This window comes from Carlito syrichta, unplaced genomic scaffold (assembly GCF_000164805.1).
Source record: "Carlito syrichta isolate Samal-C Ts95f unplaced genomic scaffold, Tarsius_syrichta-2.0.1 Scaffold311386, whole genome shotgun sequence".
NCBI lineage: Eukaryota > Metazoa > Chordata > Mammalia > Primates > Tarsiidae > Carlito > Carlito syrichta.
Genome location: NW_007255482.1, coordinates 170642 through 198106, shown reverse-complemented (window position 1 = coordinate 198106; position 27465 = coordinate 170642). Strand labels below are relative to the sequence as shown.

Sequence of the window (27465 nt, the reverse complement as noted above, 5' to 3'; positions counted from 1 at the left end):
AGACCGTGAGACACCACACTCCTCATTTGTAGTGATTGCTTCCTCACTCCTCCCTAATTCCCGTTTTTCCCACATGCAGCCACATTTCTTCCCTACCACATAAACCCCCAATTTTAGTCAGTTGAGAGATGGATTTGATCTTGATCTCCCATCTCTTTGGCTGACATCACTCAGAGAATAATCTTCCTTGGCAGGACTTGTTGTCTTGGTGACTGGTTTTCTATGCAGTGAACAAGGGAATTGGAATTCAGACTGAACCCCTGGTAGTTGGGCAACAGATTTTGGTTCCCTGACCACGGCTCAGTTGCCAAAGTCTGGGAGAGCTTCAGAAACCCTCCCAAGCACCTGCCCAATCTTTTCTTTTTTGGTCAGAGATGGGTTTTGGTCTCCTCTCTCTGGCCCCACTGCTGCCAGCCTCAACTGCATTCTGATTGCCTAGAAATAACAGCCTTTGAAATCTGACACCTGCATCTGGATGAGTGTCTTTTGATGGTAACAGAGTGGGAAGGTCTCCCCGATTTGAGGAATTTTGAAGGAATCTCCATTTGCAGGTTGAGCAATCCCAACCAACAGAGAGAAGTAAACATTTTGACTGTTTCAGTTTGAACATTCTTGGAGTTTGTTAGTAATTGTGTGTGTGCACATCTGTATTTGGACAAGTTAGTGTCTTTTGTGGATCCAGACAGCAGGAACCTCTCAATGTGGAAAATTCCAAAAGAATTTCCACTTACAAGTTGAACAAGCCCAACTGACTGAAAGAGAAAGGTACTTTGATTATTTTAGTTTGGACACTGTTTGCCTGTGTGTTGCTAGTCATGGAAAATCAAAACTTGATCAACTAACAGTATTATGTAATATGTAATACTGCTTGGCCCCAGGAGTTTTTGGAGTCTGAGGAGGTGTACTCTCCTTATCGGCCTCATTTAGGTATTCAATGAGAAAGTGGGATGGAGTTCCATGAATACAGGTTTTTACTCTACTGTTCTGAGCAGGATGGAGCCTGGTTTGTAGTGATGCTCCTCTGTGGTACTGTCTGACCCTCAATGTTCTTTAGATTATGGGGAGGTTTGGCAGTAGTGAGAATCGGCCAGGGGAGGGAGAGCGGGGCACACATCAACAAGGGTACCTGCATAATGAACATTTTTATACCTAACCCTGAACTGTACCCCACATCTTTAAAATAAAAAAATTTAATAATAAAAATAAAATAAAATAAAAATCATACTACTATGAAACTGTTTTACCCAAAATTTTGACTCACAGTCTTCTCTGGATTACTTATCAAAGCAAACAAAGTTCAGCCTATAAATACTTTCATAAACAGGTGAAATGCTATCCCATTGCTAGAATTATGAGGTTAAAACTATTGAATCTTTGTATGTGAGCATATATATCTCTATGCTATGTGTTGTTTTTATGTAGTACCAATTAGCTTATAAATAAAAGAACATTCATAAATTAGTAAGCCCAAATGCTTTAAATTTCATATGACCTAAGCAAATCTTTAATTAAAAATCTGACTTTAAAACTAATGGCCATACAAAAATAGAAATGTCTTCAACATCATCAGCATACATTTTTTCCCTAGGTTTTATGTTTGTCTCTGCTAGATATTTTAAGGTGTCAGGTTTGGGCACAAAAGGCTATAAGACTGCAAACTCAGCCAAGAACAAAATGATCTTTGTGTGTGTGTGTTTTTGTGTGTGTGTGTGTGTGTGTGTGTGTAATAAACAAGCCTAATCCAATGCTGTTTGTTTAATCAAAACAGCTGAATCTTTTGAGTTATTGACAAAAATACACATGTATTTAACTTAAAGGCTCATACCTAGAGGAACACCTAATATGCACAGCTTATAAAAATGGTTAACAAAAAAAGACTAGCTTTTTCTAATATCTCACTTCTGATAAATAATCTAGAAGAGCTGCTAAAATGAATGAAATGTAAATTGTATAAATACTCTATGTGAACTTTTTGTATAACTGAGAATCTTGAATTGATTGTGGATGCTCATTTGATGTCTGGGCCATTTCTAATTTAAAAAGGGTTATGATATGAAAAAACATGTTTTTTAAAAAATTATGGAATGTTCTTATCTATAAAAGGCTAGGACTTTGAATCTATAATGTTTCTTTTTGAAAACTTCTCAGATTCATATCTCAAAAGGGCAACTTTGTTGGGTCTTGCTGTTTTCTACTTCTTCTCCCCTTGAAAAGACCTGAGGTGATAACATTCTCCTTCAACCTCTGAGAAATTTTTCCTCTAGTTCTAACTACTGATGTGATCTGATGCTGGAATGTTTATCATAAAAGTCTAAGAAAGCAATGCTTTACCCTGGACACACACTTCTGTGTTTGATTAATTCAAGTATTAATCAAGTATTTGATTTCATCATGTTTGACTTCAGGTTATATAAATGGGCTTCCATAAGGAGAAGCAGCCACACTGCAGAAGGCCTTTCTTTGCCTTTGGTAAATGCCCTACAGAGTTTATGTTTAAGCAAGATAATTCCTATATCATTGTTATTAAACTTTTGATTGCTTAGGAAAACTGATATTTTTAAAAAATTAAGGTTTTTACATCCATTTAACCTTCTATATCACCTTTAAATTCCTTGTGCTGTTAAGTTACAAGGCTTTAACCCCTGGATCTGAAAAAGGCATCAGCTCCTGTGATCCTAACAGTCAAGGCCTCATCTTTAGACCCAGGAGAAGGCAACAATCAAAATAAACTGCTTTCATGAGACACAGGGCCAGAAATTAAAAAACATCAAATCTCTCTAGGCTCAGGGGACTATCACAAAAGAGATGGGCACATGAGATTGTAAGGGCTGATTTTTAGAGATAAGAATTCATTCAGAATTTTTTTTAATAAATTAAGCATTAATATCAAAAGCACATTGATGCAAGACCAGTGTCCAGGTCCTTGTGTCAGAATAACAGGGTTTTCTTGAAGCACTGCTTATGTCTTTGTTGTGTCTTGCTTTTTTCAGCTTCTTCTCCCCTTGAAAAGACCAGAGATGCTCTTTAATAGAAAATTGTAACAGGTTATAAAATGTTTATGGAAATTTTGCCTTATGGTCAAACTGATTAAAATTAGATAGATTTGTGCATAATGTTTTATTACATTAGCTTTAACATTAATAACAAACTATACAATGGTAAAATTTTGTTTTCCCTTTTGAACAAATTTTTGTATGATATAAAGAGATAATATAAGATTTTTGTTTACCTTTTGAGTAAACTACAGAAAAAAAAGAGAAAGAGGAGAGAGAAGAGAGAGAGAGGTTTGGTTGGTCTTATGTCATCTTTAATAGGTCTTACTGTTTGGAAAACTGAATCTTCTATCAAAGAGTAAAAATTTTTGCTTTTTAAAAAATCTTTATCATTTTGTTAAATTAATGACATTTTACAATGTCAATATCTATTTTGTAATATCAAGTGTTTTGAAATATTGATTTTGGACAAACTGTCCAAAATCAATATTTCAAGTTTTAAATTCAGTCTTTAATACCTTAAATTAACTTTTTTAGATATTAGTTTCCCTGAATTCCAAGAGAGACACAGTAGGCTTGTTTGGTATGTCAAACCTATACAGAATGCATTGTCAAATATGAATTGGCATTTAACTTTCTTTAGGTTATACTTATATAAATTTGTCATATAAATGTTCCAAAATTGTAGGCAATTCCAAACTTCTATGTCTTAGCATATATTATCAGTAATAATTATGATTATTACGCTAAATTGTTATATGCCACAGATATAACCAAATTTTCTTGTCAATTGTACATTTAACCATGGCTGTCCTAAGTCTTTCATCATTCACAATTATCGCTTTACTTTGAAGTGGTTTATAATCAGTTACAGTCCAAAACTTTATCCTCTAGGGGAATTCATGCAAAGGACTCTGGAATGCAGGAAACTGATAACTTTGGAGATTGTGCCATTGGACTAGGAAAAAACCTTTAGGTCTCTTATTGGAGAGTTGATGTGTTCATGTGGATTGTTGACCCAATATTGAGCAGAACAGGAGTGAACAGCATGGGCTCAACTAACAGAAGACTGAAATACTGTTCTTAGGACTTTTTTGTTTGAAACTTTGCTGATTTTTTTTTGTATTGTTTCTCAGAGTCAAGAAATTTTTTTAAGCTATTTATAGTTTTTAACAATTGAATAGAATACACTCTTGTAAACAAAATTTGAGGCATATTTCTTTCTCTTTACCTGCTTTCTCCAGAATTTATAAAACGTTAGTGAAAATTCATAATTTATAGCAATATAGTTATTTGCAAAAGTTCAATAAAAATCTGCTTTCTTTCATAACAAGACACAATTGGAGGTACTGGTTACTTTACCTAGGCTTTGACTGGAATGACATATTTCAGATATGAGCAGACTGCTTTGAGGAATTGAGGTTGACATTATAGAGCTGATTAAAAAAAAACCCTCAGAAAGACTAGCTTTCTACCTTGTCAATGCAGTTCCTTTACAGGGTTCCTGACCTGTGATAAGTAAAGTATGTCAGTTTCTGAAAGACCCAGGAATCTCAAGCTATTTTGGGACATTGAGAGGAATTCACCCAATTCATACAAACATCCATAGGCACAGACAAGTCCTTGACTGGGCTTGAGAGGCCTCTAAAAGTTGAATCTTATCTGTCAAGAAGCAGCTACTGTGAGCCTCTTACATGGAGTGAACCAAAATAGAGAGAGTGCCTCTGCACTCAGAGATGAATGAGAGCAGTGGCACACTGCACAACTCACCAGAGAAGCGGCAGGATCTACAGGGTGCAAAGAAGAGAGAAATCAATCAGTTTGTGTTGGAACTAGGCAGTCTCATTCAGATCACCAGCACAAATCATGAGCAGCCTCCAGACACAGCAGAGGAGGTGAATTCAGGGGTGCTGTGTTACTGCCGTGGACTTAGAAAGCCCCCTGAGTCTTGTAAGACTCCAGTCCCTGGTGGGAAACTGCCTTACCCATAGCTGTGCACTACTGAAACCCATATGGAGTTTTGAAGGCAAAAGAGCCCTGAGTAGCTCCAGCTGTGCCATTTCTCTGAAACTTAACTCTTGTTGGCAGCTGCATTCTAGTCAGTCTGAAAATGATTCCTTCATTGACCCCAAGGACAGATTCCATGGCAGCAGGTTTTGGTCTGAGGTAGGCTCCTGTGTACCTTGGGTCCAATGTACTTTTACATTCTGAACACCGATTGTCCCAGCAACACCTCACTCCCTGTGTGAACTCCTTTGTGCGGCCTCTACACAACACAGCAGCATCACTCCAGTGGCCGGGGACTCCTTCCCAATTCCTACAAGGACAGCCAATCATGTACACAGGTGAGGAGCTGGAGCTCTTCACCCTCCCCCCAAACCCCTCAAAAGCTCAATATGGAGGGAACTGTGGTAGTCCTCATAGCCCTGCCCATCGCCTAGGTCATCTGTGTACTTCTTTGGAGCAACATAGGCCAAGCAGAAAGGCTGCAGCCACCATTGCAGCTGGCTCTCTCCTGCAAGTGCCACCTCCTGGTCAGAGGTCAACTGGCACAGCCCATTATATCTGATACAGTACAACAGCTCTTGGGACCGTCTGATCCCAGGCCTCAGCTAATTCTTCTATCCAAGCCACTCAGGATTCCTTGAGCCTGTATACGTACCGAGCACAACACCAGCACAGTTGGCAACTGAGAAGCCCACCACACCAAGACTATAAAGGAGGAAAACACTACGGATTCTACGCCATTCCCCTGCCAATCTCATTAGAGCTGGTGCTTGAGCCTGCTGCTGTGAAATCAGACAGGTCAGAACAGTTCAGCTCTACCTAACATTGCCTCCCCTTCAGGAAATAAGAGCAAATCTCATGTCACTGCACATCTTTCACTCTAGTCCATAGTCTGAGACATCAGAGAGCTACTGCAGAGGGTCTGGTGACCAATTCTCCTCAGAACTCAACCCCTGCACCTTTACACACCAATCCCTTGCAGGCACTCCCCAGCATGAGCCTAAATTGTGGCAACCTCTTAGGGCAGCTAACTCAAAAGAACAGCAGGACTCACAAGCATCATGTCTTCACAAATGGCCAGTCCCAGAGGAAAAGGGAGTGCACTACATCAAAGAAGCACATGATTGATTGATAGATAGATAGATAGATAGATAGATAGATAGATAGATAAAGGCCAGAGTGCAAGCTTCTCTGTGACACAGATCTCCAAGCCCGAGGGAAGTTTCCACCAGCAGAGATGAAGACATGAGACTGGGCTCAGCAGGGGATAGCAGTAGTACTGCCCCAGCAGTTGAGCCATCCTGGCATCCATGAAGAAAAAGACTTATCCTTCCTACACCCACTGCTGCAGACATTTACTTCTCTAGAGGAAGCTCAGAATGCACCCGTCAACATCCTTTCTACAGCATTCTGGGGTAAAGGCAACTCAAACAAATCAGTAAGAAAAAAATAAATAAATAACCCCATTAAAAAGTGGGCAAATGACATGAACAGATATCTTCAAAACAAGATACATAGCCGGGCTCGGTAGCTCAGCCTGTAATCCTGTGCCTTTGACAGGCTGAGGTGAGTGGATTGCCTGAGCCCGCGGGTTCGAGACCCGCCTGGGCAGGCGAGACCTCATCTCTAAAATAAATCAAAAATCAGTCGGGCGTGGTAGCACGCACCTGTAGTTCCAGTTACTTGGAAGGCTGAGGTGGAAGGATCGCCGTAGCCCAGCAGGTCAAGGCTGCGGTGGCCAGGAGTGGCTGCTGCATTCCAGTCTGGGCGACAGTGAGACTACAACTCAAAAAACAAACAAACAAACAAACAAACAAAAAACAAGATATACAAATGAACAATAAACACATAAAAAAATACTCAACATCACTAATCATCAGGGAAATGCAAATTAAAACCACAACGAGATACCACCTTATACCAGTCAGAATGGCCATTACGAAAAAATAAAAAACCAACAGATGTCGGTGCAGATGTTGTGAAAAGGGAACATTTACTTATATACTGTTGGTGGGAGTGCAAATTAGTATCAGCTTTATGGAAATTGCTATAGAGATTTCTCAAAGAACTAAAAGTATATCTACATTCAATCCAGCAATTCTACTACCTGCTATGTACCCAAAAGAACAAAAATTGTTATACAAAAAAGACACCAGCACTCATTCGAATGTTTATTGCAGCACAACTCACAATTGCAAAGATGTGAAATCAACCTAAATGTCCATCAACTGATTAATAGATAATAAAAATGTGATATATATGGGGGGATATATAGCCTGTAAGGACAATAATTCTTGCTGAACTTGATGCAAATAATCAGGCCAAGTGTGAGACTAAAACTTATTTTGCAAATAAACTGGTGCCAGTATAATGTGTCCTTGGTAGAAATGGGGGACTGGAGATGGAAAAAACTATGTTTCAGAAGAAAATTACTTGTTAGAAAACTACTACAAGAACTCTTGTTATTAGATTAACCTTTGATTCCTGGGTGGTTACATGGTAAAGCTGTGCTGCATTTGGTTATTAAAGGAAAAGTTTACCGGTGGAATTTGGAGATGGATTCAACTCCTGGATAGTTGGCTCACTGGATACATAAGAAAAGGTAAATTAATAAGGAAAAGGTAAAATATTTGATCCATTGGTTATGTTATCTACAATAGCTAAAATTAAAGTAAGAGAGTGCTGGGTTGGACCTTTAGGCTGGACCAAGATCAGATGTGGGTCTGTCTGAGCTCAGATCATTAGACTTAAGGATACACATGAAAGAGAAAATTTACACCAGGGAACCAGAAAGTACCCCTGAGACCTGAAGTTCTCAGAAAGGCAGTCAGTGGAAATTCTCTTCAGTGGAAGGGCAAAACCAAATAACTATTGAAACCAAAGTATTTGTGAAAGAATGTTTTCATTTTGTATATTGGTATCAACAGCTTCTTGAGGAATCTTTACTAAAAATGAAAGGTGAGAGTAACTAATTTGAAAGCAATGTCTTTCAATGGTTTTAAATGCTGCAAAGTGGAAGAGCATGTTTTGGTTGATTGAGGACCCACAGCTCACAACAGAACAATTGCAGAATGGTATATATAATCCAGGCACACAGGAGGTTATTACTGAAAAACAGCCAGCATAGTACACTGGGGGGAAAAGCTACTGTAAGGTCTATTACCCTGAAAACGGTACTGCTCAACTCCACCTATAAATGCCAAGTGTAGCACCCCAAATGCAGTAGCTGATATGCTTCGTATGAAAGCCATGAAAGACTGGCTTTATCATAACAGGAATAGTAACTTTACTTTTTTGACTTGTGGTTTTTCTGCTACATTACAAAGTATCTTTCTAAAATTTGCCAGGAGACAAATCTCACCTAGAAAAGGTCTGCCCCTTGCCTTGCTGAGAATGAGTGTCCCCCAGAAGTGGGCTGGCTCTTAGCACCTTTCTAAATGTAAACAGGAGACCATTTCCCCAGACTCCCTGACACCTAAGGATTTCTCCTCACCACAAACAGAACTTAGATCATAATTAAAACAGTTAGGAAATATAGTAACCAGTCTGAGTTTACTTTCAGAAGGCTCCAGTTCCTCACAGATGTGCCTGTCCACTCTTTGAAACGGGGGAAAGAAGTTCTGCTGAAAATGTGGAAATCTCATCAGGCTAAAGAACAACTGCAACCACAACGGATCATCCCTTTTGAGGTGCTGCTGACCACCCACTCATCTGTCAAGTTACTTGATGTTAAGCCAGGGATTCACCACATTCAGGTAAAACCAGTACCTCTGTAATCCCTCCAGTGATAACAGTCATGATCTTCTGAACTCTTGAGTAGCCTTAAGTTAATATTCAAATTCTAGCCAAAGACTCTGGATAAGAAATCATAAAGGGAACATACTGCTTTCAGGACCATTTGCTTGGATTCCCCAAAGGATCCACTTCAAATTCTTTGGTATTTTTTTTATCATGGTGCTCCACCAGGCCAGATGTCAACCAGGTATTTGAGTACTTCCAATGACAGGAGTAACTTTTCACTTATCATTATTCCATGATGCCCATCATCAGCATGAACCACATTTTCTATGACTGAAGAACTGGTAAATACAAAGGAAGAACTGAAACAAGTCCAACTCCCATAGAACAAGCATTTATGGCTTTTTAAATAAATATCGAAAATGACTCTTCTAATCTTAAAACTTGAAATTTACATTTATCTTATCTGAGTTCTTTCTTCAGGAAACCCACTCGCAGGCAAAGAACTGAAAATCACCAGATCATCATATCCAGTGATGAGATGCCACACCACTCATTCATCATGATTGTTTCCTTACCCCTCCCTAATTCCTGTTTTCCCGTCAATGCACCTATGTTCCTTTCTTGACATATAAACCCCAAATTTTTGTTGGTTGAGAGAGATGAATTTGAGACTGATCTCTTGTCTCTCCAGCTGATGTCACTCAGACAAAAAGTCTTCTTCTCTGTCAATACTTGTCTCGGTAATTGACTTTCTGTACAGCGAGCAACAGGACCTACACAAAACCCCTGGTGTTTCAGTGACAACAGTATTCCAAAAATTGCTACGGAATGAGAATCTGAGAATCTAAGGAGAGAAAGAGAGAATGTGTGTGCGTGTGTATCTTTATGAGCGGTCATAACCAAGCACCTGAAGATAAGCCCACTAACCTCTCCATATCAGTACTGCGTACATCCTTCAACTGTTTTTTTCCCCAACAATCTTGGTAGATTTATTCTGAAATATCTTCATTCTATTTCCTAGTCTTTTGTAAACAAAGACAAACATGGGAGAAATGCTAGCTGAGACTAGCACCGCAGATGGTCACTACATATGGTTGAGCATTGCACGTCTCCAGGAGTGCCACATACATCACACATGGAGTATTATGTAAATGCACCACCATTCTGCCCCCTCACCCTGGATTGTGCAATATTCACCCATGGATCTGTTCAGCACTAACTATCGTGAACTGAAACTGAAATCAGTGATTTTGCTTCTTGGAAAAAGTAATTCAAAATTACTAAGCTAAGCAATCCTAATGAGACATATTCTGATTTACATTAAAATAATATTCTCAAAACATTTACCAGTCACCAAAAGATGGAGACAATGTTAGGTACATAATTTTCCTAAAATTACTGCATATTATAGGTCACAGTTCCTCATCCTTGAATCCTTGTTTTGTCGGCAGGTTTTTTGGTAAAGGGTATGAAACCGGATACCACAATGATCTTATAGCACCCTCAAGTGGATTACACTGCCAGTGTTTTCCTTCTTGAAGTGAGGTGTTGGTCTTTGATATGAAAAAGAGAAGTATATAGAATCTTTTCAAACAAAGACTATTGGAATGAATGAAGACATATCAACCCATATGAGAAAGGGTTGGAGCTTGAATTATTCCTCTAATGGGATAGATTTTTGGCTGAGCTAGTCATACTTTCCATTTGGTATTCCTCACTCTTCCTTGAGTCACTTCAGTGTGGCTTGGAATAGAATGTTAAAATAGAACACAGATAGCTATCTTATATAATAGCAAATATACCATCTAAGTCTCTTAAACCACATGCTCAGGAATGAAACCAAGTGGTCCCATAATTAGAAAAATAGTTTCAGACTATCTTTAGGTATTAAGATTGTCTTTAGATATTAATTAATGGATATCTTTATCAGCCATGGTTCACCAGAGAAACAAAAATAGAAGATGTATACATATATATCATGAAGAATTGGCTCACGCAATTATGAAGGATTACGGAGGCTGAGAAGCCCTGTGATTGGCTTTCTGCAAGCTAGAGACCCAGGAAAGCTGGTGGTGTAGTCTGAGTACAAAGGCCTAAGAATCAGAGGATCTGTTGGTATAAATACAGTCTTAGGGCAGGAGAAGATTATGAGAAGTCCCAGGGCAAGGAGTGAGGCACGAAAAAAAGGGGCAAATTCCTCCTTCCTTTGTCTTTTTTCTCAGGCTTCAACAGATTGGATGATGCCTACCTACACTGGGGAGGACAATCTACTTTGCTGAATCCACCAATTCAACTGTTTATCTCATCCAGAAACACCCTCACAGACACACCCAGAAATAATGTTTAACCAACTATATGGACATCCTTTGATTCAGTCAAGTTGACACATGAAATAAACTATAGATTGAGTATCCCTAATCCAAAAATTTAAAATCTAAAATGCTCCAAAATCCAAACTTTTTTGAGTACTAACATGATGCCACAAGAGGAAAATGTGTGCTATGGGTCACAGTCAAAATGCGGCACACAACACACAGTTGATTCAGCATTCCCAAGGAAAAAATTAAATTATCTTCAGGTTATGAGTATAAAATGTAGATGAAACATAAGTGAGTTCTGTGTTTAGACTTGGGTCCCATCTCCAAGATATCTTCTTATGTACATGCAGCTATTTCAAAATCTGAAAAAAATCCAAAATTTAAACACTTCTGGTCCTAAGCATTTTAATAAGGGATACTCAACCTGGATCACAATATTTGTAAAATAAAGTGAATTTCATATATATTTTTTAAAACTACATCCTTAAGGAGCATGGTTTCAGTTGGCCCTCTAAACTACATGACATTGTAGAAAGAGTAATTAGAAGTGTAGTTAGACAACATGTATGCTAAAGTGAGTATCTGAAAAACAAAAACATTTATTGACCTCTCCATATTTGTTTTCTCATTTTTAAAATGGCAGAGTAGAAAGGGAATTTGCCATGGGTTGGCAGGTTCTTAGTGCATTAGTCAAAGACTCTTGGTTTCAAATCATACATTTACTCAAGCTGCATTAAGTAATGAAAAAGGAGGGATTTTGTGGGTGTTGTTTTTTTTTCCAGAAAAAAAAAGAGAGGAGTTGTGAAGAACAAAGTTGGAGAACTGGCACTACTTGGCTTTAAGACTTACCATAAAGCTATAGTAATCAAGATGATGTATTAATAATATTGGTAAAAATAGATCAATAGAACAGAATGAAGAGCACAGAAACAGACCTATATACGTACAGTCAACTGATCTTTGATAAAGGTGCAAAGGCACTATAAAGGAGAAAAGCTAATCTTTACAACCATGCTGGAACAAGTGGACATGTACATGTTAAAAAAAAAAAGAATCCACACACAGATCTTATACCTGTCACAAAATTAACTCAAAATGGATCATAGATGTAAATGTAAACATAAAACTACAAGACTTCTCAAAGATAACAGAGAAAAAAGTCTAGATGGCCTTGGGTTTGATGATGACTTTTTAGATACAATACCAAAATCTGATCCATGAAAGAAAGAACTGATAACCTGGACCTCATTAAAATTAAAAATTTCTAGTCTGCAAATGATACCATCAAGGGAACAAAAGATAAGTCACAGGCTAAGAGAAAATATTTGCAAAAGACATATAAAGAATTCTTAAAACTCAACAATAAAAAAACCACAATTTAAAAATGAACCAAAGACCTTAACAGCCACCACACCAAAGAAAATATACAGATGGCAAATAAGCATATAAAAAGATGCTCCATATTTGTCATCAGAGAAATGTGAATGGAAACAACGAGTTACCACTACACACCTATTAGAATGGCCAAAATCCAGAGCACTGGCAACACCAAGTACTGGTGCCGATGTAGAGTAATAACTCTCATTCATTGCTGGTGGAAAAGTAAAATGGCATAACCACCTGGGAAAATAGTTTGGTGCTTTCTTGCAAAACTAAACATACTCTTTCCATAAGACCTAGCAATTGCACTCCTTGGTATTGAAAACTTATGTTCAGACAAAAAGCTGCACATGGACGTTTACAGAAGCTTTGGTCATAACTGCCAAAACTTGGAAGAAACCAATATGTCCCTCAGTAGGATAATGGATAAACTGTCAGATACCCAGAAAATGGAATATTATTCAGTATTAAAGAGAAATGAAATAGCAAGCCATGAAAAAAACATGGAAGAGGTTTAAATGCATACTACTAAATCAAAGAAACCAGTCTCAAAGGGCTATCAACCATATGCTCCCAACTATATAACATCCTGGAAAAGGCAAAAATATGGACACAGTAAAAAAAACAAAAAAACAAAACCAATGGTTTCCAGGGGTTCCAAGGAAGGAAGGGAGAATAGACAGAGCACAGAGGATTTTTAGGGCAGTGACACTACTTGGTAATATACTATAATGGGCAATATATGTCATTATACATCTGTCAAACTCATAGAATGTGCAACACCAAGGGTGAAACCCAAGATAAACTATGGACTTCAGATGGTAGTGATACATCAGTGTAAGTTCATCAATTTTAATAAATGTACCACTCTGGTGGGGGGGTGTCTATAATGGGGGAGGCTATGCATGTTTAGGAGTAGGAGATATTTGGGAAATTTCTGTACTTTCTATTCACTTTGCTGTGAACCCAAAATTGTTCTTAAAAAATGAAGTCTATTTTTAAAAAGAGAGCCATAATAAGATACTGAAAAATTAAAGGTAGACATAACAGGTCTCCAGCATATTGTTTGATACTCACCTTTCCTGAAACACACACCCCATCCTTAAGCCCAGATAAGTATGTGGCTTTCTTAAAATTGTTGGCATAAGCATCCAGAAAGAACCTGTCCAGAAATACCTCTTATAAAGTCACAGATCACGTGTAAGTCCTTAGCAATCGGTAATATGAAAGTTTCTGAGATTTAAAAAAGAACTTTATCTTTTGCAGATGATGTCACTAGCTGTACATGTTATTTGGGGAAATCTGGGAGATCTAAGAAAAGCTACATTGAGATATGCTGCTTCTGTCACTGCTTTATATGGCTACCTTGTTTCATCTAAGTTTCTGTATTATTTGCTAAAGTAATCAAAAATTTACTCTGGTGTGTGCATGCAGAGGAGGCAGGAGGTTTCTTCCCACCAATCTATAGACTACCTGAAGTGACACACTTACATAACCAACATGTCTATAATTAAAACGTCGCTACCTACCTCAATTTCACACTTGCTGTCTCCAGAATGCATCTTGCTTTTTCACATCTCTACTTGTTTTATTGCCCTCTGTGCCTGGACTGCTCATACTTGCCTCCCCCTCTGTTCTATTACCCCCAGCAACTCCCACTTTCTCACTTCGTGGAGAAGAAGGATCTAAGCAGATACCCTGGTAGGTGTCCACAACAGTACTTACCACTGTGCCATATTTGTTTTCTCTCATGTCTGATCCTCTGTTGGATTATGAGCCACCAAGAACCCGGCATGTTATCTCCATCTTTATATCTAGAGTGCTTATTAAAGGATGTACATATGTGCTAATTTAGAAATGGAATTTAACATCACAATAAAAAATAGCCCAGGGGAATCAAAGATCTGTGTTGGATGTCCTGCCTTCTTCCTCCCCAACTGCATAATTTCCCCTGCTCCTCTCCCCAAAATATTCATTTGATAAGTCATATTGCTTAATCTGAAAAAGCTCTTATAAAATACGTTTTAAGGTAAAGAAAAGGGAAAAAAGTATTTTTTCTGTACCCACCTTGAGAAGTCCCACATATAGGGCTAATTTCTCTAGAATGAGAGCAATAATAGTCTCCTCACTTTCTCTTCTCACCCCCTCCATTCTCATGTCAAAGATCCAGTGTTCTATCCCAGCAGAAAATTAATTCAAATACATCTGCATCCCCTGCAGTGGGAGTGGTATTTAGGAAGTGAAGAATGAGATTGCCTTTGGCACCTAACTAATGTGGCTACCACCGTTTAAGGTCAGTGCTTATCAAAGGTACTGAGCTTGGAGTACATCTGCTTAAAGTTCATTTCCTCTGTCACTACTCTGTGTGGAGCAGGTATCCAACAAATGTCACCCTTGATAAAAGTCGCTTACCTTTTAAAAGAAGCTGTTTCTATTTTCATGGCCATTTTAGATGTTCAAGATACAGGATAGTTGAGGGTTATTCTAACGTTGAAATTAAGAAAAGGTACAGACAGATCCCATAGTGACGAAAGGATGTGCTACTCAAGAATGGCCTCACAAGGTGACATTCCCAGGCTAAGTGCCATTGTTTGGCATCTGGTTCTCAGACATTGGTTTCTCGGTTCCTCCAAGTAGTTAGGTTGTTGATGACAGACTGACTCTAACACAAATCACATACTTATCAAGATGTCTACATAGATGATTTTTAGTGGCCAGTTTTCTTTTTCAGCAACAGCATATTTTCCTAAAAACAAACATTCTCTAGAGTTACAGCAAAACACAAGTCTGTACCATTGATTAAAGTTTCCTGACATATCTATAATGGCTTGAAGTATATTATTAGGTTCACGCAAAAGTAATTTTGGTTTTTGCATTGTTGATATTGACCATTTGATTCTGGAATACATTCTTAAATAAATATGGTTATGCTATACATCATTTTAACATGCATTTCCCATTATATATTTTTTTGCTAGTGACATTATTTATTTTATATTTATTTTAGACTATGGAAAATGTTAGAAAAAAAGGAAATTTGAGCGATTTTATTGTTTGAGTTTAAAATGGGCCGTAAAGCAGGGGAGACAACTCATAACATCAATAATGCACTTGGCCCAGAAACTGCTAATGAATGTACAGTGCAGTGGTGGTTCAAGAAGTTTTGCAAAGGAAATGAGAGCCTTGAAGATGAGGAATACAGTGGCTGGCCATCCGAGGTTGGCAACCACTAATTGAGAGCAATCTTTGAAGCTGAACCTCTTAAGACTACATAAGAAGTTACCGGGGAACCTCAGCATCGACTATTATACAGTCATTCGACATTTGAAAAAAATTGGAAAGGTGAAAAAGCTCAATAAGCGAATGCCTCATGAGTTGATCAAAAAAGAAGTCATCACTTCAAAGTATCAGTCTTCTCTTACTCTACACAATAACAAACCTTTTCTTGATCAAATTGCAATGTGTGACAAAAAGTAGATTGTATACAACAACCAGCAAAGACCAGCTGAATGGCTGAACCGAGAAGAAGCTCCAAAGCACTTCCCAAAGCCAAACTTGCATCCAAAAAAGGTCATGGTCACTGTTTAGAGGTCTGCTGCTGGTCTGATCCACTACGGTTTTCTGAATCCCGGCAAAACCATTGCATCTGACAAGTATGCTCGGTAAATCAATGAGATGCACTGAAAACTGCAACGTCTACAGCTGGCATTTATCAACTGAAAGGGTCCAATTCTTCTCCACGGCAATGCCTGACCACACGTCACACATCCAAAGCTTCAAAAGATGAACGAATTGGGCTGCAAAGTTTTCACCTGACTTCTTGTCAACCACCTACCACTTCTTCAAGTATCTTGACAGCTTCTTGCAAGGGACAACACTTCCACAATCAGCAGGATGCAGAAAATGTTTTTCAAGAGTTTGTCAAATACCAAAGCACAGATTTTTATGCTACAGGAATAAACACATTTATTTATTGTTGGCAAAAATGTGTTGACTGTAATGATTCCTATTTTGATTAATAAAGATGTGTTTGAGCCTAGTTATAATGATTTAAAATTCACAGTCCAAAACCATAATTACCTTTGTACCAACTTAGTACCTCTTAAACTTACATTCTTCTTTGTTGTGTTTTCTCAAGTCTTAGTAAACTGTTTACCTATTTGCAGGATTTTCCACAAAATAGTGTGGAGACATTCATCATGCTCTGGTCTAGATCTTCCATACAGGCCATGAGACAAGAAGGGCGAATTGATCTCCACAAAGCACATGACCAGAGAGAGAGAGGACACACAGCTACTATTTATTTCTGTTCAAGAGGACTAGACTTAACTACACAGATTTAAATGGTCAGATCTTACATCGAAATAAAACCAAGCCGCATTATCTCAAAATTAGGGTTAGACATTTTATGTGATAAAACACTATATCCAGCAATGCTGCCTGTGAAGATCTACTAGGAATCCTGGGCTGGAATCCTAACCCTGGCCTCTTGCTGGCTGGGTGACACTGAGCAATTCACTGAGAGTCTCTGGGCCTGTTTCCTCCTTTTCTGAAATTAGAGCACAATGAGGTACAGTGGTTAGGTCCTCAAGTCAACAGGCAAGAGGGCGGCGGACCTCAGTAGAAATTACCTTCGAGAAATCACCAGAACTACTCATAAGTACAGTATACTGGCTTTTGTGTACACATCACTATACAGTAAGTCCTAAGGACAACGAATTTTGAGCAACCAGAGATAAACTAAAGAAACAGTTCTATAGATCCATTTGAGTTACTGCAAAGCTAGAATGGTATAAGAAGATGGCTTGGCTACACACTGAGGCCGTCCTGGTTTTCCAGCTCTGTCCTCACTAAGGGGGGTGTGGACGGAGAACGCAGCTCTGGTGGCTTAACAGGTAGTGTCCTTCCTTTCTTCGCCCTCTAGATCCCAGGAAACCGTCCCTAGCAACCGTCTTAACGCGGTTACGCCCCAGCCAAGGCCACTGATCTATCCAGCGAGTACTTGAAGGGAAGAACCTGGCGCGACTCGTTTGGGGTTCCCGCGCCGGGACTGGCACTTAGAAGCGCCGTCGTGAATATTTGAAGATAATGTCTGATTATCATTTACCCTAGATCAGGCTTGGGCTATTTCGAAGTAATAACGACATCAGGCACATTCTCAACTGGCTCACAGCGCGACCTCGCAAGCCCCGTCGGGTTTGAGCTCAGGCACGGCTTAGCCGCGCCTCCCCGCCCGCCTCCGAGCTTCCGTAGTCTCGCTGGGTTTCGCGAGATCACGGGTGAGCTCCTCCGCTCAGCGTGGGGGCGGTCCCGGAACACTTCCGGGAGGCCACCATGGAAGGGAACGGGCCGCGGGCTTCCGCCAGCCTCCCGGCTGCCTCCTCGGCCTTCCAGTCCTCAGGGCTCGAGTAGTGGGCGCGCAGCGGGGACCAGCAGCCCGCCTATCGGGGGGCCCGGCTGTCTCTAACCATGGACCGGGATCTTCTGCGGCAGTCGCTGAATTGCCACGGCGCGTCACTGCTGTCTCTGCTCCGGAGCGAGCAGCAGGACAACCCACACTTCCGGAGCCTGCTGGGGTCTGCTGCCGAGCCCGCCCGGGCCCCACCACTCCAGCAGCAGCTGCAGGGCAGGTAGTGAGACGGTGGCACCTCTGCGAGACGGGGAAGGGGACGCAGCGCGGAACCCCTGGCGCGACTGGCGGTCGCGTCCCGAGAAAGTGGCGCCGCCGCCGTGGGCACGCGAGGGCTGCCGCGCGGGGGGCTGCGCTCGAGGGTCGGCGCCCCTACGGTGGGTGCGCTGCGGGATGCAGGCTGAACTTCTGTGCTGCCTTTCTGTCGCTAAAAATCCTTGGGGCTTTCGTGTCTGGGCCGGAGACTCCGCTTTGTAAGTTTCTCCGCCTCCGGCTTGGTGGATGGAGGAATGAATGAATGCCCGTTAAAAGTTTCCATGAGGGTGTGCAGTCTGGAGCTTAGCATGGAGCGGGTTCGGGGATGGAAGCCACAGGGCAGACGTTTGGACATGAAACAGCTTTGCCGCTGAAACCAATTTGCGTAAACTTTGTTTCCTTTTAAGAAAAGAGAAGAGAGTGGACAACATTGAGATACAAAAATTCATCTCCAAAAAAGCGGATCTGCTTTTTGCGCTCTCATGGAAATCAGATGCACCGGCAACGTCTGAAGTTCACGAAGACAACGAAGGTGAGTTTAGCTTCAGAATCTGTTTAAGATTGTGGTTTGGTTTAACAGTACTTCAGATGGAACGGAGCTCAAAACTGTTGTTGATAATTTTCTGTCCATTATTTTTTCAGATCATTTCGCAGTCATGCCACCTTTAGAACAATTCATGGAAATACCAAGTATGGATCGGAGAGAGCTGTTTTTCCGAGATATTGAGCGTGGTGATATAGTGATTGGAAGAATTAGTTCCATTCGGGAGTTTGGTTTTTTCATGGTGTTGATCTGTTTAGGAAGTGGCATCATGAGAGATATATCCCACTTAGAAATCACAGTGAGTTACTCACTTTTCCATTATTTGGATTGTTTCTGTTTTTGATAAGTCATCTCAATGCCATAATTATGCCTGCATCCAGTCGTGCTTAAGTATACCTTCCAAGACTTTTGGGAATTAAATATTAGTTGGAGAAAAACAAAATAGCTTTACCTTTTAAGAAATTATTAGTGAAAGACGTATATACACGGTTCCTTTCTCCATTTCTGAATTTGGGGATTTTTTTGGACTCTTTGTTGGCTGGGACAGTGTTGTTTTTTAAAAGCTCAAAAAGATATCAGTGGACATGGTGAGATTGATTGGCATTCTGGAATTATTTCTTTGGCTGCACATACCTATTCATAATTATTTGACTTTAGATGATTGTATGTGGATGATTTGGAGAAAAATTTCTGTTATTTATATACTTACAATAATTAAGTGTGATTTGTACATTATAAGATACTTCATCCAAGATGAGTAGTCCTGAATTTAAATTATGTCACTTTAAAAGATTGGATATTTGCTACAGGCAGATGAAAAGGAAGAAAAGCAGAAAGTATCACAGACTGGATAACAGACATATAAACTTTGGAGAATTCACATTCCATTTTTGTTAGAATCCCTATGCTTTTTGGATACATTTTAGTTAATTTTGGGTGCATGCAAAATACTTTTTTTTTTTTTTTTATATAACCCATAAATATGTTTGGTTCCTAAAACTAATGGAAAGTTGCATGAGATTTTAGTTTTGAACTGAACCAGAAAACATGTCTTACTTTGTTTGGATATGAAATTACTTTTAACTAAAATCTTTGTTTAAATTTAGATTTCAGGTTGTTTGCTGTTTTTTAATGTCATGTCAACTGTTACCTGTTTATATTGAACAACTAAGATAAAAGAGGAACTGTTCTCCCCAAAGATTGAAATGTCTGGTGTTTTAAAATACTTCTCATTGCAGGCTCTTTGTCCATTAAGAGATGTGCCTTCTCACAGCAACCACGGGGATCCTTTATCATATTACCAAACAGGTGACATCATTCGAGGTGATTAGTTTCCTCATGCTAGTAAAAAAGTGACGGTTGTTGAATTTTTGTTTTTATTGATTTTGAAAGCGTAGTCTGTTGAGAGTGATGTTTGGGAAGTTTTTTTTTTAAAATGTTAGTTTACATTTTCTTATTGATCAGCTTAGTTCTCTCTCTTGTTTTTTGTTTTTGTTTTTTTCTTAAGCTGGAATCAAGGATATTGACAGATACCATGAAAAGCTTGCAGTATCTCTGTATAGCTCATCTCTTCCACCACACCTATCTGGTATTAAATTAGGTGTAATTAGCTCTGAAGAGCTTCCTTTGTACCACAGGTAATTTATCCATGTTATTTCAACTACAGTTCATCATAAAAGTCTCTTGGATTTTAAAAAAAAAAATGGAAATTTTGTTAAACTTTTGACAAGAATGAGGAATTTTAATTTCTCTTATTGCAAAATGTGTTTATTTTATTTTTATAACCCTTAAATTGCTTCATATTTGATAAAAGAAACCATGCCATATTGCCCCACCTTCATATATAAAAATGGTATTAATATTTAAACCTCATGATAATATTATTTCTTTAGTAGAAATGGTATATGCAAATTTATTGGTCATTGTTACACTTTTGTGTTTTGGTTTTTTTTTTTTTTTTAGGAGGAGTGTTGAGCTAAATAGCAATTCTTTAGAGTCTTATGAAAATGTCATGCAGAGTTCCTTGGGATTTGTTAATCCAGGAGTAGTCGAATTTCTTCTAGAAAAACTAGGAATAGATGAGTCTAATCCACCATCTTTAATGAGAGGCCTACAAAGGTATAGTAAATCAATATTATTCTCTTATGAGGGTAGTGGTGGTAAGCTTAGAAACTGCATAGCTAAAAGACATGTGACTAGCCTAAACCTAGTGGCAGGATATATGAAATGTTGAATGAACCAGATGATCCCATCTCCTAGATTGGACTCTCTTCTCAGTGATTAGATGTGTACATGTGACCAAACATAGAAGGATGCAGAAACTTAAAAATTATATAAATTATAAATTTTTAAAACTGTAAAAATACTGTTTAACTATAATCATTTCTGACAGTTCGAATTTTGCTGTGCAAATAAAATACAGATTTCTTGCTTGGAATTCACATTCAGTGTTGAATGCCTTCTTTTCAGGCAGAGTGAGGTATAGTTATTTTAAAAAGTACTTATGGTTTAACTTTTATTTTCTTTAATAGCAAAAATTTCTCTGAAGATGATTTTGCTTCTGCACTGAGAAAGAAACAGTCTGCATCTTGGGCTTTAAAATGGTAAGAAGACTGTCTTTCAACAATTGCATTATCTAGTTTAAAAGGTTAGGGTAAGGCAGCCATACTTATATCCTGAAGACCAAAATTTGTTTATAAGTGTATTAAAGTAATGCCTTTTTGACATTAGCTTTTCTCTTACAGGTGTAAGTAGTCCCACATTGTACACTTAGCAGGCTTTTTTATTCAGCATTTTCAGTTTTTTTCAAAAAGAATCAGTACATATATTGACATCTGGATTTCATAAGTGATTGTTATGAAAATATCTAAAGGCAGAATTCTTGGGTATATTGAGAGTACTTTGAAAACTAAATATTTGCCAAATTTGGTGGCATTTGTTTTTTAAAGTTTATTCACACTACTGTTTTATTTAGGTGTTCTTTGAGGTGTTTGTGATGCTTTACAAATGTCTTTTTTAGTGTGAAAGTTGGAGTTGATTATTTCAAGGTTGGACGCCATGTAGATGCTATGAATGAATATAATAAAGCTCTGGAAATAGACAAACAAAACGTGGAAGCTTTGGTAGCTCGTGGAGCATTGTAAGTGAATCATAGATTTTAAAGAATGCTTACAAGGTAAATGTGAACAAGATTTATGAATAGTTCACAAGATAAATTCCTCTAATTTTGTTTTATGCCTCTAGATATGCGACAAAAGGAAGTCTGAACAAAGCAATAGAAGATTTTGAGCTTGCATTAGAAAACTGTCCAACTCACAGGAATGCAAGAAAATATCTCTGCCAGACACTTGTAGAAAGAGGAGGGCAGTAAGTGTTTTTTAGTAGTAGAGGTCTAATATTCAACCACCTACTATATGTATACTACTTAATATAAAGAAATTGCACTTTAACTCACTCACTTTAAAACCCACTTTGTTTCAGTGTTAAGTATAGTCCTTTTAAAATTTAGTCCCTTTTCCTGCCTTATTACTGAGGTTCTTTATAATTAGAGATATTTTAGTGTCTCAAGTTCATGTTTGAATGATCTGCTCATTACAAGGAAATATAAATGGAAAAGCGCAAGAGATTAGGAAGCATTTTTTCCCTAGACATATACTTGAAGCTTTTGTTTTAATAATGATGAATTTAATTTCTAATTCATTTCATCATTCTAGTATATAATGTCAAATACAAATTGTGTGCTCTGTGCTTAATGGTGAATAAGATTGTGCTGCTATATTCGGCTTATTACTCTTTCCAGTAAAATCCACAAATTCAGAGTAGATAGAAGACTAAATTAAGAACAAACCTACAATCATGTACAACTTTGAGAGGCTGGCATAATGCCTGTCGTACATAGTGATTAACAGACCAGTGTTATTTATGAAGTATTTTGAAGAAACATAGTGTTTTAAACATAAATAATTTGGTAACAGCCTGCTTTATAATTAAAAGGCAGTTATAATTAGTAACATCCTTTTGCTTTTGGTTTTTGAAAATAGATTCTTCTGTTTCAAGAACTTACCTAATCATTCCTTTTAGCATGGTAATTCCGGTTTGAATGATCACAAATTCCAAGTTAGGAGATTTTGCAATGTTTGTTAATAACTCATGGGAACTTCTAATTAATTATTGGAGTAGCTTTTTACATTCTTCCTAGGTAGGTAGCTAGTATCTACTTAGATGAGATTGTCTTATTACCATCATATTTATGTCTTTTAGCAGAGAGAATGGTAACACCATCCAGCTACCCAAACCAGAAATACTGGTCATCTTTAACTCGGCTCTTAGGCTTTTACTCCCCACGTCCAATCCATGGACACAAAATTGATCCCATTGTGTTTGTTTTACAGTCATTACTTTTTCCTTCTGTGCACCAAAAACATTTTGCAAGTGCTTTCACTACTCTACCTAATTTTCCAGATGTGATTTTTCATAGCATAGACTTGTGAGCTTCATCTAATGACTAACCTATCTCCAGGCTAATTGTGATACACACATATGTGTTGGTATTTCCAAAGAACTTCAACAGTGAATTTTCTGGGTAAAACTTTGTAGAAGGAAAATTTTTTTAAACTACTGGAAAAAAATACTTGCCTATATAATTCTATGGTAAAGTTCAAGATCGTACTAAATTTGGAGACATCAGTTTATCATGTGTTTTTATATATTACTGCAAAAATGTGCCAGTATTGTATATATAGCATGACTTTAGCTACTAGTATAGCATGGCTTTAGTTACTAGTAATTGACTCCTATTTCTTTAATTGGTCAACCAAATAAATTACAATAAAAAGCACATGATTTACATACTTTTTCTTTTTTGAGCATAATTTGCTAAATGTAGCTTTTCCCTAATAGGTTACCTTATAAAAGCCTCTTGACCTTTATATATATTTGGGTACTTTTGTTGTTTTTAACAAAAAAGCTAAATCTTTATTTTAAATTTAGGTTAGAAGAAGAAGAAAAGTTTTTAAATGCTGAAAGTTACTATAAGAAAGCTTTGGCTTTGGATGAGACTTTTAAAGATGCAGAGGATGCAGTGCAAAAACTTCATAAATACATGCAGGTGATTCTTTATTTCCTCTTAGTAATTTCATGGTATTTAAAATTAATGCCAAAATTTAATTTTCTTCTAGGGAAAACTATTCTAGATTTTACTTAAGGCATTATGAAGTTTCTTTTTAGGTACAGCTTTTCCTAATTCAGTTTGATACTATTTTATAGCGAAAAGAAAAATGCCTCTTCTTTTTTATGTTTGTACTCAAAAGTAAAAATAGCCCTGTAAGAAAATTCCTAAATGTGGTATATGGTTTTAAGATCTCTCCTTATAGAGAGCGTACCTGGTAGTTGTAACGTTATAATGTTATCAGTGTTGCTACTATAATTGAGCTAATCATAAAAACCTTTTTGAGACATACTTTAAACTGCCTTTTCCTGTAATACTGATGATGATGTTTTCTCATGCATTTTCTTCCGAACTGGACCGTTGCTGCTGTGTCTGTGACATCTGGTGCTGCTCATCCCCATCCACAAACTGGAAAATGATTTCTTATGTAATCATGCATCCAACTGGGCTGTGCTATTTTTTAAATGGTTTGTATTTGAACATGGTGATTCCTCCTTCAATTTACCTTAATGGAATGTCTTTATTTGAATTTTATTTGTAAAATCTGTGTCCTATTTAAATTTTTTAAATAATTTTTTTGTATATCTTTTTTTTCTTTACCTTTCTTGCACTCTGGGTCATGGGGATCACTGCAATGGCTTCCCCTTTTTTCATGGGATACCAACTGCAATATGGTCCTCAATATCATTCTGGCCATTCAATGATTAATGCCAAACATTTGTATGGTTAATTTTATTTTTTATGTTAAAAAAATGCTGTTTAATGCTGGCTCTATGGTGATTTGGTTTTGCTAAATTGGGTTTCCGGTTGGGGGGGTGGTCTTTTAAATATTGGGTTTTATATATTCTGCTATTTTTAACGTGTGGTTTTTTTCGATATCTGGGTTCTAAAAGAAATCTTTGGAATTAAGAGAAAAACAAGCTGAAAAGGAAGAAAAGCAGAAAACAAAGAAAATAGAAACAAGTGCAGAAAAGTTGCGTAAGCTCTTAAAAGAGGAAAAAAGGTAAACTATAATATTCAGTATTTTTTTAATTTAAGGCAACTGCTGAGTTGAACCCAAAGTGCCATGTGGAGTTGAAGTAAGTAAAAAAATTTAACGAAAGTATTTCAAGTGATAATTAATGGTTAAGAATTGTCAAGAATGCAAGTATGTGTTCTACATATTTTTCTATTGAAGAAGTTAAACAAAGAGGAATCTTAAGGCTAGAATTTTGCAAAGGAAAAAAAGGAATACAATTAACCTTATAATTAAAATATAGAATAAGCTAATTTAATTATCTGGATTTTAGGAAGAAATATTTTAGAATTAGAGTAGCAGTTCTCAACTAGAGGTGAATTTGTTCCCTAGGGAACATTTGGCAATGTCTGGAGACAGTTTTGGTTGTTGTATCTAACAGGTGCTACTGGTCAGGGATGTCATTAAATATCCTACAATACACAGGACAACTCCCATGCCCAACAAAGATTTATTTGACCAAAAATATCAATATCAAAAAAAAAATCAATGAAACCATGGACTAGAGGTAGCCAGATGTAAAACTTCAGTTCTCTCCTGTATGTATTCAGGTAGTCATTAAGTTTTTAAGGTGGTGTTGGAAAGGTCACTATATCTTTAAGAAATGATAGATTTGCTTGCAGTGATACCTGTCTCTGCAGGCATTTTTTTCCTCCAAAGTTATGCTTAATGGTAAAATTTGATCTTGTAGTATCTATGATTATTACATTGTTTATGTGAGCCACAGCTTTTTTAAATTTTTAAAGGATCAAAGTAGGACCAAAATCTTAATGATTTAGTAACATTTTTGTACTTAACATATCTGATGAGTTAACTACATCTTTTAGGCTAAGGAAGAAAAGAAGAAAATCAACTTCTTCCTCTTCAAGTGTTTCATCTGCTGATGAATCAATTTCTTCTTCATCCTCTTCCTCTTCTGGTCACAAAAGGCATAAGAAACGTAAGAGGAACCGTTCAGAGTCTTCTCACAGTTCCAAAAGGCATTCATCTAGGGCATCCTCAAGTCAGGTAGATCAGAACAGGAAGGATGAGTGCTACCCAGTTCCAGCAAATACTTCAGCATCTTTTCTTAACCATAAGCAAGAAATGGAAAAATTACTAGGAAAGCAGGATAGGTTACAATATCAAAGAACACAGGTAAAAGAGAAAGATAGATGCCTTCTCTCTTCATCTTCAGTTGATGTACTGGAAGATTCTGGAGGTAGGTCTGAAGAGCCAAGAGATTTTTATAGTAGCTATAAAACGCAGGCAGGCAGTAGCAAAACAGAAAAGCCATATAGATCAGAAAGACATTTTTCTAGTCATAGAAATTCCTCAGATTCCTCTTGTAGGAATTCAGAGGACAGGGTTTATGGTTATAGGAGATTTGAGAAGGATACAGAGGGAAGAAAAGAGCACTATAGAAGGTGGGAGCCAGGTTCCGTGAGGTATTCTGCTTCACCTGCAAGCTCAGACTATTCTTGGAAGTCAGTTGAAAAGAACAAAAAGTATACTTATTCTGGATCACGTGATTTCAGTAGACAAGAACAAAGATACCGATTAAATACAAATCAAGGAGAATATGAAAGAGAGGACAGTTATGGGGAGGATATCAAAACAGAGGCTCCAGAAGAAGATGGACTAAATAGCAAAGAGCACTCAGAAAGCAGCATTAAAAAAAACTTACCTCAGAATTTACTGAATATATTTAATCAGATAGCAGAATTTGAAAAAGAAAAAGGAAATAAGCCAAAAAATTAACATGCCAAGGAAATCACCAGTATGCTAAATGCTGTTAATTAAAATTTGGGGGTGTTTTCGTTATCATAGTCAAAAGTACAAAAATCTCTGCTCCTAAAATTATTTGAAGAGATTACAAAAAGCAAATGCTTCTCAAATTTTACTTCAGTTCTAAGTCCCCTTATCACAGCCTGATTTTTAGGCTTTTCCATTTGTATGTTTATGTACAGTATATTTCTTACTCTAATAATTTAAATTTCTTCACCTAAAGATAATTATCTGAAAGTACTGTTTCTTCACTGTATTATGGCATATGAGAATTCCTGGGTCCACCTTATCCTGCTGTTTGACAGAAAATTAAATTTGTGCATTGAACACTTGCATCATTTTCATCAAACATTATTTCGTTTTCTTTTTAAATTAAAAACCATCAGCTTTTTGAAAAAAGTATGTTTGAATGTTTCTTGAGTACTATTTTATATGTATCATTAGTTTAAATATTACATTTTTTGCCCCACTCTTATTTTAAAATGCTAGACTGTCTGTTTCTAAGGCATGGTTTGATTAAAAATGGTTTGTGTTGGCGAGACCTCGTCTCTACAATAAATAAATAAATAAATAAATAAATGAATTAGACAGGCGTGGTAGCGCATGCCTGTAGTTCGGCTACTTGGAAGGCTGAGGTGGAAGGATTGCCTGAGCCTAGCAGGTCAACACTGGGGTGGTCATGAGTGTGCCACTGCACTCCAGCCTGGGCGACATAGTAAGACTCTAACTCAAAAAAAAGGTTTGTGAACAGTCATTGGCTTCTATCCAGCTTGTCTTAGGAATAAGATCATGAAAGTTGAATAGGAGCCCATTTTGTGCATTTCTCCATAATTATTGCCAGCATTATAGCCATAAGAAATTTTTCAAC

The 27465-nt window shown here is 37.6% G+C and overlaps 1 protein-coding gene across 3 annotated transcripts; it reads left to right on the top strand.

The window, feature by feature from the left end:
- The first annotated feature begins 17795 nt into the window (after nt 1-17795).
- On the top strand, nt 17796-26999 carry TTC14 (tetratricopeptide repeat domain 14). Of its 3 annotated transcripts, none has more exons than XM_008068639.1 (12): nt 17796-18069; nt 18512-18636; nt 18747-18946; nt 19887-19971; nt 20156-20285; nt 20611-20766; nt 21180-21251; nt 21668-21787; nt 21892-22014; nt 23638-23755; nt 24709-24818; nt 25658-26999. In XM_008068639.1, the coding sequence occupies exons 1-12, from the start codon at nt 17909-17911 to the stop codon at nt 26568-26570; spliced, it is 2313 nt and encodes a 770-aa protein (XP_008066830.1). In that variant the 5' UTR covers nt 17796-17908; the 3' UTR covers nt 26571-26999. The 3 variants fall into 3 exon arrangements, 1 of the variants encoding a protein (XP_008066830.1); XR_505032.2 differs by lacking the exon at nt 24709-24818 and adding an exon at nt 24854-24894 and having other exon boundaries at nt 17823-18069; nt 23638-24282; nt 25658-25730; XR_002482575.1 differs by lacking the exon at nt 25658-26999 and having other exon boundaries at nt 17823-18069; nt 23638-24282; nt 24709-24747.
- The last annotated feature ends 466 nt before the right edge of the window (nt 27000-27465 follow it).